We start from the raw sequence: 12178 nt of genomic DNA, 5'->3' as shown, positions 1-12178 counted from the left end.
AGCAGGATGATTCTTTAAAAACCAAAGTCACATCGCTTCTCGGCCTTTTGGTTAAGATCAAGTGTAAAAACCAAAGTCACATTATATCACACTCCTTTGTTCACAGCTTCCCGTGTCATCATAGCTTATGTAACCCTACCAGACCAGTAACCCAGCTATCTTCTCCAATGGGGCGGCCTATCCTTCCATATGCCAGTCACACTGGAGCTCCTCCTGTTTCTGGAACACACCAAGCAAGCTCCTTGGGGCCTCTGCATTTGCTGTTCCAGCCCTTGCCCAGAATTCCACACGGCTGGCACCCTCCTTTCCTTTAGGTCTCTTTACTGGATAGCTCCTCATTGACAATCTAAAAAAGAGATCCTTATCACTCCTTATTCCCCTTCCCTATATTTTGGTTTTCTTTATAGTACTTATTACCAACTGATATAAGATACACAGTTGGCCCTTCATCTCCACATATTTCACGTCTGCGGATATGGAGAGCTGACTGCAAGGGACTTGAGTATCTCTGGTATCGAGGGAGGGTCCTGGAACCATGGCTGCAGATGTATTTATTTATTCATTTATGTGTTGAGTGTCCATCTGTCTCCACACCAAAGTAAGTGCCTTGAAAATAGGGACATTGTCTGTTTCCTTCACTTATCCTCCCATGTTTAGAATGAAGCCTGGCCCACAGGAGGCACTCAAGAAAAAGGTATGGAATGAATACCACACAGCAGATGCCCTATCTCACTGAGGCCTCACAATCACCGTACCAGTGGGTATTACTGGTATCTTTATGAGACAGAAGAAGAAACAAGGGCTTGGAGAAGTTAAGTAAGTTGGTCAAGGTCAATCACGGAGCTAACAAGTGACAGAGCTGGGGTACAAGCTCAGTTTGTGATTCCAGAACCCATACACGTGTTACCTCATTCACATTGCCTCTCTGAAAGAAATGAGAATTTTTGTTCATTTCATATCATTCATTATTAACACATGTCGAAAGGGAAACCCTGTAGAGGACTTCATTTAAAATCAAAACTCCTCAGACTGGCCATGGCTGATCTACTGAAGGAGCAGCCAAGAGAAAAGCTACTGTCAGCTGGGTCTTATGACATGTGCTTTGTCCCACCATGTTAGGGAATAAACAGAGTCTTGGATTCTCAATACTTTTGATAAAATATGGTGTTTCTTATGACTCCTATGCACCATGCAGCAACTAGGTTCTCTCTTATCAGCTGACCCTTTTGATACTCTTTTACCTATGGACCCAGGAACCATTTCACATTTTATTCCAAGTAAAAGTGACTCTGTTTCTCCTGGCCTTTTTCTCCACAGCATTCTCTACCTTTACTGGGCTGTCAGCAAGATGAGAAAAGACCTGGAAAAATCAATCTATGGACCCGAAATAAACATTTTCATGAGATTTTTTTTTAAAGTATGTTGTTGAATTCTGGCTAAAGCATTTTCTTCCTAATGCTACGCTGTTGTGTGCTTCTAAACAGCCACTTGATGGAAAAGGACATAGCAGAATGTACTCTCTTGAGGATTTGAAACCAAAAGTATTTTCAAGTATTCATTTTTTTTGGCCCCCCCCCCACATCAAAAATGTGGCAACCAAAAGACAAGAAAACCAAACCTTTCACAGAAAGCTGCTGTTCATTTACCTTTAAATATTTAATGAGCTCCCCGGGAACTTCTTTCGAGCCTGCCTGAATCAGCTGGCAATGCTGGAAGAATTTGTGCACATGCAGATCCTGAAAACCAGATGGATACAGACATATTAAATTGGATTCAATACCCACAAAACACAGGCTCTCCACCTCTACCACCCGTCCTCCCACCCAGAATCTTGCAAGCCTGTTTCCCCGGGTCTTCTAATGACCTGACTCGGCATCTACAGCTACCAACACACATGTTCCTCCTTGAGTCCCAGAGTCCTCTCAACCCACACACAAAACAGCCAACCAGGCCCATTCAGCATGCATCTCAGTGCACCGGGTAGGCCACCATCTAGTCCAACATTTGTTTCCTTTTCTCAGTAATGTCATCTCTGAAGTTGGGCCGCTTCTATATTTTAATGGAACAAGCAGGAAGAGAGGTCTGAACTGACAGGTGAAGAAAAGGGAGTCACCTGACCCTGCGGTGGCCAGCGTCCAACTGTCCTATGTGAAATCCACAGACACTAAATCTTTGGATAGCACAGACTCTCTAAGGAATCGTAATCAAGAAATTCCAGATGAATTGAGAAAGTAGAATTGACATGTATACACAATCATGTGTAAAATAGATAGCTAGTGGGAAGCTGCCATATAGCACAGGGAGCTCAGCTCTGTGGTGACCTAGAGGGATGAGAGTTGGGGTTGGGGGGAGGCGCGGAGGGAGGTCCAAGAGGGAGGGGATACGTGTATACATAGACCCAATTCAGGCTTCCCAAGTGGCGTCACTGCTAAAGAATCCACCTACAATGAAGAAGACGTGAGAGACTTGGGTTCAATCCCTGAGTTGGGAAGATCCCCTGGAGGAGGGGATGGCAATCCATTCCAGTATTCTTGCCTGGAGAATCCCATGGACAGAGGAGCCTGGTGGGCTACAGCCCATAGGATCGCAAAGAGTCAGACACAACTAAAGCGACTGAGAACGCATGCCTAGCTGCTTCACGTTGTGGTACAGCAGAAACTATCACAACAATGTAAAGAAATTATCCTCCAATTTTAACAAAAGGGATGAAAGAGAAAAAAATGGAAATCGGATTTTGACCTGCTTCCTCTAATTATTATCTGTGGGACCTTCGGCAAATCGTTTAACCTGACTGAGCCCCTGTTTCTTTTCCTATAGAAGGATGGAATGGCCAAGGAAACCTGAGAGGGCTGTACCAAGGAGCGTGGACTTCACCTTCTCCATCCATGATTTTTCAAACAGTGCTTGAGGTGTCTCACAAGTACCTGATTCTAATTTCAAGGATGCTGAGTCTAAGAGCAAACTGTAGTAGCTAACCCTGATCCACTGACTGCCAACTTCTGTGTTCAGCTCCAGCCTAACCATAAGAAAAACATAAGACTAATTCCAACAGAGGGGCATCCGCAAAGTACCAGTAGTCCTGAAAACTGACAAGATCACCCAAAACAAAGAAACACTCGGAACTTGTCACAGCCAAGAGCCTAAGGGAATGTGACAACTAAAAGTAACATGTTATCCTGGATAGAATCCTGAAACTGAAAAGGGGTATTAATAGGTAAAAACTAAGGAAACCTGAATAAAGGCCAGACTTCAGCTGATGATTATGTCTCCGTACTGCTTCAAGAGTTGTAACAAGGGTGTCACACTCATGTTAAATGTTAACACTAGAGGCAACCTGGTATAGGGCATATGGGAGGTAGCTGCACTATCCTCATAATTTTTCTGTAAATCTAAACCAGCTCAAAAAAAAATATATGATTTAAAAACTAGCCTCCACAGTTTTTTCAGAGTTTTGCAAGATTCTAATCAGTCAATGGGAATAAAAGGATTTGGTCATTTGAGAAGAATTTAAAAATTTGATCTATTATTAAGAATGGTGTTGTTACTAATGAGGAAGTGTTTCAGGCCACAACTTCTCTAAGGCTGTAGAAATGAATATAATCTATTTTAATCAAGAAAAAATTCAAGTATTAAAATTGACAAAATTCAGGGACTTCCCTCATGGTCCAGTGGTTAAGACTCCTCACTTCCAAAGTAGGAGGCATGGATTTGATCCCTGGCTGGGGAACTAAGGTCCCACATGCCACATGGTATAGCAAAAAAAAATTTTTGACAGATTCATGGGATGCAACTTACTTGAGTGTAAATGGTAGATTCCAAGTGGCTTTTGATCTTCAACAAAGGCTTTGCACCATCTACCCACTTAATATCCACATTCGATTGCTGGGAACAGAAAACACATGTGAGTTTTTGTACCATAGCAATGGACAGATGAGCAATATATGCATTTCAACATTTTTCTCAGAAACAAATGTGCTAGTTTCAGACATAGGTAATTACTGGAGAAAATAACCTGCCTTTAGAATAAATGTATCCTAAATCATTTTGAAGTTCCCATCCTTTGCAGGCGGATTCTTTTCCTAATGACAATTAAAAATGACTAGATGAGGGATTTTTTTTTATCATGCACAAAATCAGAGTCCTGTTTTAAGTTACTGGAATCAACTGACATGAGGTTACTTTGTCAAACTATGATAGAAACTTCCCAACACTCATTTTCCATACTTAACTTTGTTGTGGACCAGCATAAGCCCTCAAACCACACTCTGAGAAGCTATCAAGCACACTAAACCATCCAATAGGCCAACAGTATTCTATTTTTTAAACATTTCATCATATACGGAAAACTGAATCACTTTGCTGTACAGCAGAAATTAACATGACACTAAACCAACTATACTTCAATAACATTTTTTAAAAGAAGGGAAAAATAACATTTCATCATGATTTCTTCAACAAATACAGATATTTTCCTACCCTTCTGGATTCTGCATCATTCAGATTCAAGTAGCCTGGGGGAAGATTGGCGGAAACTGGCAGCTGCTGCTCCAATGTGATGATTCTACCATCCTTCAGTAAAGGTACCCAGGCAAAGCCAACTGCCAAGACAATAATCAACCATGAGAAATGAAATCACAGATGCAATTAGCTACACAAATGTCTGGTCACTGGGGAGCAGGGTAGGGCTGGTGATGCTGCCAGGGGTTTGTATGTGAGAGTCCAGGTGTTGGGCATCCAAGCACTGGGGGGAAAAATGAGTTTGGATGGCTTCCTAATCCTAGCCTGGCCACTAACAGGTTATTCATGCTACCTCCTTGACTATAACAATGGAAACAATAACACCCAGCTCTTCTATAGAACAGTGATTGAAAGACCAAAGTGAGCTGATATACCAAAATGCTTGAAAGCTTTTAAAGTGCATCCATTTCATTATCTCGACATACTAGCATTTTGGTACACTTATTTTTTTTTTTTAAAGATTCAGATGTCTCTTGTCCACCCTTACAGTCTCATATCTGAGACTATAATCAGACAGCAATCACCATGTTGCAAAATTGCTTCCAGCAACCCTAGGGTAAGTAAAGGTCTATGGAAAATGAAGGTCACAAGTCAGGGTTACGTTCTATATTTATACACAGCAGTATTTGGTTGGGCAGTTTTCCTGATTACAGAAGGAAGAGAGGTAGCAAGAGAATACAGCCACAGCACAGTACTTACAACTGGAATCACTGAGAGATTTTCCTCCCCAGTCTCTACATTTCTTAACAGTTCTACACCAAAGAGCCTCTTGGCTTCTTATTAGAAACCTCATCATGTTCTAAGCTAAAAAAGCCAGAGCCATCTGTGTTGCTCAAGTCAAGCGGTGTCAGTATTTCCATTATAGAGATTACTCTGGACTTCAAGTGTTTATAACTTAGCTGTAAAAAGGATTGCTCTGAACTGAGTTCTGGCATATGAGGGAGGGTGTTGGCTCGAGAGTACTTTTGAAAGCCACTGCTTTCTGATGCTTTAAAATTCTTTGTGTGAGTGTGTGGGTGTGTGTGTGTGCGCACGCATGTGTGCATGTGTTTACAGTGTGAACACAGAAGTCAACACAAATCTGGTCAGAATATTTTCATTCACGTGTCTAATTTGGCAAAGCTTTAATTCTTAAAGAGACTGATACGTTGCACTCTCCAAGTAGACTGAATGGCTTTCTCAGACGCCAAAACACGCCTGCAGGGCATCTTCACTAGTACAGCTTCAGAAATGCTTTACCCAGGGCTTTTCTTTTAGAAAAAGCAGAGGAAAGTAACATGAGCAGAAGAGCCATTCAAAAGGACTCTGTCAAAGTAGTTAAACTGAAAATTAGACAAATGACAAAAGGTTTCCAGTACAGAAAGCAGGAAAAGATATTTCTTGTTTTTCAGCGATATTTTTTCCTTACATAAATTTTTATTGACATATAATTCAGATGCCTTACAATTAATCTATTTACAGTATACAAGTCAATGGTTCTTAGTATATTCACAAAGCTCTATATATATTGCCACTACCTAATTCCAGAACTTTTTCATCACCCCCAAAAGGAACTCCACACCCCTCAGAAGTCACATCCTATTTCCTCTTCTTCAAGTCCTGGACAGCAACTGATCTACTTTCTGTCTCTATGGAATTGCCTGGGCAACATTTTTGCACTGCAAATCAATCAGAGCATGGCCAAGTGTGTCTCTTAGTCAAAACTCATCTAGAATGCCTGGAAGCTATAAAGGCACAATGTCAAGCACACACCATCTGCCTCAAAGGTGTGAAACCACTTAAAGGACAGACAGAAGTGAAGTGCTGGGGAGGAGTTTGCGATTAATAGATATACACTACTCTATATAAAATAGATTTTAAAAACTAGCACCTGCTGTATACAGCACAGGGAACTATGTCCAATACTCTGTAATAACCTATAATGGAAAAGAATCTGAAAAAGAATGGATATGTGTGTATATATACGTATGTATTCATAACTGAGTCACTTTGCTGTACACCTGAAACATTATAAATCAATAATACTTCAAAAAAAACTTTAATATATATATTTTTAAAACTGATGAGTAGCAAGAGAATAACCACCTCATGCTCTACTGAGCATTTTACCCACTTCTGTCTAGGATCTGGAAAAGGCAACAGTTGTTTGTTTCCTCAGGAGGTACACTGTCATAGGTTCCCATTATTCTGCTAGATTTCTTCTCAAACTGCAATTTCTATGGGGATCTAGAACATGACCTCACTATCCACAAAGGGACTCTCCTAATATTCAGAACTGCTGCCTGCTGGGCATCACTCAGATGTGTCACTAACACTGCAAACTCGACATCAGTCAAAACCCACCTTCCCTAGGCATAACTCTGCTACTCGTCAAGAACTTCTTTCCAGTTTTGAAACTTCAGTGCTAACTCTGAATCATCTCTCTAGAGGCCAATCACTTGCCAGGCCCAGTATATTTCTCTGCAATTGTCTTTTTCTCCACCCTCACCACCTGCCCCCACCCACCCGCCATTACAGTCCCACTGTGGTCCCCTTCCTCTCCTGAACTCCTGAAATAGCCCCCTAACTGGTGTTTCTTCCTTCCTTCCTTCTTCCTGCTCCACCTCACCTCACCCATTATATTGCTGCCTGATTGGATTTCCTGCAAAACAGCTCCTACTGGTGTTTATAACCCTCCAGTATTTCCTATCGGTAATAGAACAAAATCAAACCCACAACCTGGTATTCAGGGCCTTCCACCATCTGACTCTCCCTTTTCAATCTGGCATCCTATGCTTCCCTCCCCAGTTCCCTGTGCTCCAGTGCTGTGGAACTATTGGGGGTTCCCTGTCCAGACCCCTCAATACTCTGTCTCTATACCGGCTATTCCTTCATCCTGGAATCCCCTACCTTCCTGTTATGACTGCATTATCAAACTCTATCCCACCCTTCAAGACCTCACCCAAATACCGTCTCATCCTGGAAGCCTTCCCTGACTCCCAGCCACTTGTCCTTCCACCAGTTGAACTGAATAATTTTATATGATGTCAGAGAATAACTCGCTCTTCTCTGACAATCACATAGCACCATTTTATTGGTAACTGCTACTTTCTATCTCGTGTTATAATGTCTCCATAGATCTTGTTTCCCCCACTGGACCATGTGCTCACTGAAGATGAGATCTATGTTCGATGTGCCACTGTCTTCTCCATATTACCTACAACAATATCTAGTACATAATATATATGCAGACATACTTGCCGAATGAATGAACAAATTTAAGATGGGTCCAGGCTAACGACACAGAAGCAACCTGAATGCCCATCAATAGAGGAAAGGATAAAGAAGATGTGGCACATATATACAATGAAATATTACTCAGCCATAAAAAGGAATGAAGTTGTCCCATTTGCAGAGACATGGACGGACCTAGAGGCTGTCATACAGAGTGAACTAAGTCAAAAAGAGAAAAACAAATATCACATATTAATGCATATGTATAGAATCTAGAAAAATGGTATAGATGAATCTATTTGCGCAGAAATAGAGACACAGATGCACAGAATAAACAAATGGACACCAAGGGTGGGAGGGGGTGGTGGGAAGAATTGGAAGATTGGGATTGACATATACATACTACCTTGTTTAAAATGGATTAACTAATGAAAATAGACTATATAGCACAGGAATCTCTATTCAATGCTCTGTGATGACAAAGAGGGGATATATGTATACATATAGCTGATTCACTTTGCTGTACAATAGAAACTAATGTAACATTGTAAACAACTAAACTCCACCAAAAATGTTAAAAAAAGAAAGAAAGAAAAAGATTGGCGCAGGCTAACTTGGATTTGAATCCCAAAGCATATTGACACTGACATAGTGGATGTGGCATGGGCCATGTCCAGAGGACCTGTGATATTCTCCCAAGGATGCTTCCCATTGGTCTTTCTAAAGCCTTGAGGAATGAGACCGCAACTGGGGCTTCACTATCAATGCTTATTCAAGTCTATTAAATCTATCCTCTTCTCACTAGAATTCCAGTCTCCCTTGGGTTCAAAAATGCCCATGAATCTGGGCTCACTTCCCTCTTTTCAATGAGTAGAGCTGGAAGATTCTGCTTGCTAGGCCATTCCACACAAAAGAAAAAACAAAAATATAGCATCACAATATGGGTTTCTCTCTGAGAAGAGCAATATCACTTTATGTTGCCTACAGTAGTCTAAGCACACTGGCAAGCATTTGGACATGACATTGAGTAGAAATGATGATAAAATGAACATGCAATTCAAACTTTAGCAAGGAAATTTTAACTCAGAAATGCACTTTTTGGTAAGGGGAAGTGGTCGGTAGCTCAATTAAAGTGGTTATATCCTAAGACAACCCCATTTCGAATAGCTCTAGAGAGAGAGATTTAAAGAATGCATGTATATATGTATACCTATAGCTGATTTACATTGCTGTACAGCAGATATTAACACAACATTGTAAAGCAATTATACTCTAAAATTTTTTTTAATTTTAAAGGATACACACTTATAGATAGATTAGACATAGATATAAATACAGATAAATACGTAGATAGAAAGGATTATAAACAAGGACTTCTAGACAGCACAGGCAATTCTACTCAACACCCTGTCTTAAGCCATATGAGAAGAAAATCCAAAAAAGAATAGATGCACATACATGTACAAGTGAATCCAGCTGCTGTACACCTCAAACACAACACTGTAAATCAACTATTCTCCAGTAAAGAACACACGTACCTGGAGTTTCAACTGTGTCCTGCTTTTTGGTTGTTCCCTTTGTATTAATTTCACAACTTACGTGATAAAAAGTGAAAAGCAAATGATGTTTTTGATGCAGGTGAATGGGAAGCTCAATTTTTATCTGAAATGAAAGCAAAATTATACAGAGCATTTTATTTTCATCATCGAGTGGGACTGTCAGACCTTTAGCTTTGTTTCATCATACTTTTCCAATGACATAATTTTCTAAATCACAGGTCAAGTGGTCAAATAATAGATATCATTTAAATATATTCCAAATGCCTTTCTGGTCAGTTTCAGTTTGACAATAATATTTTCTTGGGTTGTGAGGGCTGATTTACTACTCTTCCTGGAGAGTCCAGTGGATTCTCCTGGATTCAACTTTGCAGCAGGATTTTCTGAAACACTGGATCAAAACCACGTCCTTAAAGCCCAGAGATACTATATAACTAAATCTGAGTCAGTGAATGCAATCCATCTACAATGTGCACTGAATTTGAAAACCTGCCTTTTTTTTTTCCAAATTCATTGGCCTCCTCTGCGTGGAACAAAAAAAAATAAGCCTTTATGAATAAATGAGCAAAAACTCACTGAAGTATTATGGAATCCACAAGTATAAATTACTTAGGAGGAAAAACATAGCTTTACTCTTGAATAAATACAAAGTATCATCATGACACATGAATTTCATGCTAAAAATTAATACTTTAATACAAGCACATCAAGTCATTTGCCAATAAGAACCCAAGTGAATGTTTATAATGTCTCCTGGGGAAGATGTGGGAGACAGATCACAGATTTAATTGATTTAACGCACATGCGTGGACCTGCCCAGGAACCCATGCAAACATACACGCTCACACTCACTTTCCTGGTTAATACATAGCAAATGTTTGAAAAGTCTGTTTTTGGCTTCCTAACATGGATTACTTACTACATGAACAAGCTTTCTCTAGTGACCAGCACTGGTTACAGAGAGGAATATATTAAACAGCTTGGTGATGGGACATCTGGCCTAATTATCATTCACACAAGACATGGCTTTGGTGTGATAACTAATTTCTGTTGTAGGTATATTTCACCGCAGAATATGTCTATTCACAGCATCCAGACCATCTGGGTATCTAATGCTCTGCTGCACATAAATATGGACACACTCCCTCCCTGGGTGACAAAAACACATTCCCTGCAAAGGTTGGGGCACTGGACTGAGCAGGAATGAGCGAGTCCCAGGCTGGGGTTTCAGGCCTCCATACTACAGCAGCTGGGCCTGGGGAACCGGGGACAGCAGGGTCGGGGGATGGTTTCTGACCAAGCCAGGGATGGACACGTGGAGCCTGAGAAGCAGAAACAGCAGAGCTCCTGGCCTGGGATGCACACCCAGGTTCCATGGAGACACACGGCTATCAAAGGCAGCCTGTGGATTTGGATAAGCTGTATATGCACAAGCTAGAAGAGGTTTTGACAGAGACACTCAGAGAGACACTAGAAAGGACATAGACACACAGAGACAGAGAAGTGGGAAGAAAGAGAGCCAGGGACAGGATCAGGTAACCTGACTGAGGACAGGCGCTCGGAGGCCAGGAGATGGCCTCTGTCTACATTGCACTGAGGCATTCGGTGTAGCCGATGGGATTCTGGGGACCCAGCCACACCGCTGTGTCTCCCATAGCATTTCACTTATAGACAGGCTGTACCCTCCCATGCAGAACCACAGGAGGTAGGAGCTACGAGGGCCTTCAGAAAACCCCTTCCAAATGTCTTATTTTAAACTCTGGAAATTGGAGACTCAGGGAGGGGAAGTGACTTTCTCAAGGTCACGGAGCCAGCTGATGTCCAAGTGTGGGCTAGAAGTCCCGTTCCAGTCTGGTGTCTGTTTCCTACATTATCTCACATCAGAGCCCCTTCCATTTGTGGGCCCAGCCTCCACTGTCACCAAAGGGCACCAAGCAGGCAGTGGCCCTTCGTTCTGATGTGACATTTTCTATTTTCATGGGACTAACCATTCAGGGATTGAAGGTGCAGATGAGAGACTGGAAATAATTCAAACAGAAAAGAAACAACCACCGCAGCATTCTCTCAATGAGAAAACAACATATTTTTACCTCATCGTAGAACTCTGGATTTTGGTTGTGATGCGAGACAACAGCATAAGTGTTTGTGGTGAAGACAGATCCTGCAGGTTTTCCATAGATACACTGCAAAAGAAGGACACAGTCACCACTCCCCATGCCGCTCTTTAAACAGGATGCTAGGGAACCACACACAGTCACAGGCATCTGTGAGCACAGGGTCACGGCCAAGCCCACCCGGCTCTCACCATGAGCCTGTAAATTCCAAATCATTTCCAGTCACTCCAGACACCCCCAGACATCACCTAACTTGGCTCCATGGATGCTGCTGAATTTCCTGCCACCAAAGAAATATAATTTCAACCTAGCTGACAGGAAGTGGCTGAACACTTCTAATCATTTGGAAGGGAAACATTCTTCAGCCAGGCCTGGCAAGCTTACTTCTCTCATGCTATTTGCACTTCTTAATATGAGAAGCTCCTCCTCGGTCAGTCAGCAACATGTACTGAATGCTCATTGTGCATGGGCCAGGTAAGGAGTTTTAACAGAACCAACATCAGATCCATTCCTAGCCTTGAGGAATTAGAAAATGAATGGCCATTAGGCCACAGACGGGCTTACTGTTCTCTCACTTTATGAGCCACACTTTCAGAGTCACCAGTTTGCTGCTACACCAATAAAATGAATGGAAGGCTTTCTACGGTTCCGTGGAAAGATCCGATTTCATTTCTAGTGTGAGTTTTTCACTTCCATAGGCTTAATACGTTCAAGGATGAATATGGAGTCGACGAGCCAGGCTCCTAATGGCCTCAGTAGGGTACTTCAGAGCCAGCC

The 12178-nt window shown here is 41.7% G+C and overlaps 1 protein-coding gene across 2 annotated transcripts in view; it reads right to left on the bottom strand.

Moving 5' to 3' along the window:
- The window catches only part of DOCK11 (dedicator of cytokinesis 11), a 224302-nt gene that overhangs the window by 99631 nt on the left and 112493 nt on the right, over positions 1–12178 (bottom strand). For both annotated transcript variants that reach the window (XM_055437858.2, XM_088834017.1), the window contains exons 19-23: positions 11378–11470; positions 9270–9393; positions 4477–4598; positions 3796–3882; positions 1647–1736 (exon numbers count right to left, since the gene is read on the bottom strand). In XM_055437858.2, coding sequence (XP_055293833.2) covers positions 1647–1736; positions 3796–3882; positions 4477–4598; positions 9270–9393; positions 11378–11470 — 516 coding nt within the window. The remainder of the gene's footprint in view (positions 1–1646; positions 1737–3795; positions 3883–4476; positions 4599–9269; positions 9394–11377; positions 11471–12178) is intronic.

Source organism: Moschus berezovskii, chromosome X (assembly GCF_049115385.1).
Source record: "Moschus berezovskii isolate FMDL1 chromosome X, NW_MosBer_1.0, whole genome shotgun sequence".
Lineage (NCBI taxonomy): Eukaryota > Metazoa > Chordata > Mammalia > Artiodactyla > Moschidae > Moschus > Moschus berezovskii.
This window is presented reverse-complemented; position numbering and strand designations above follow the sequence as displayed.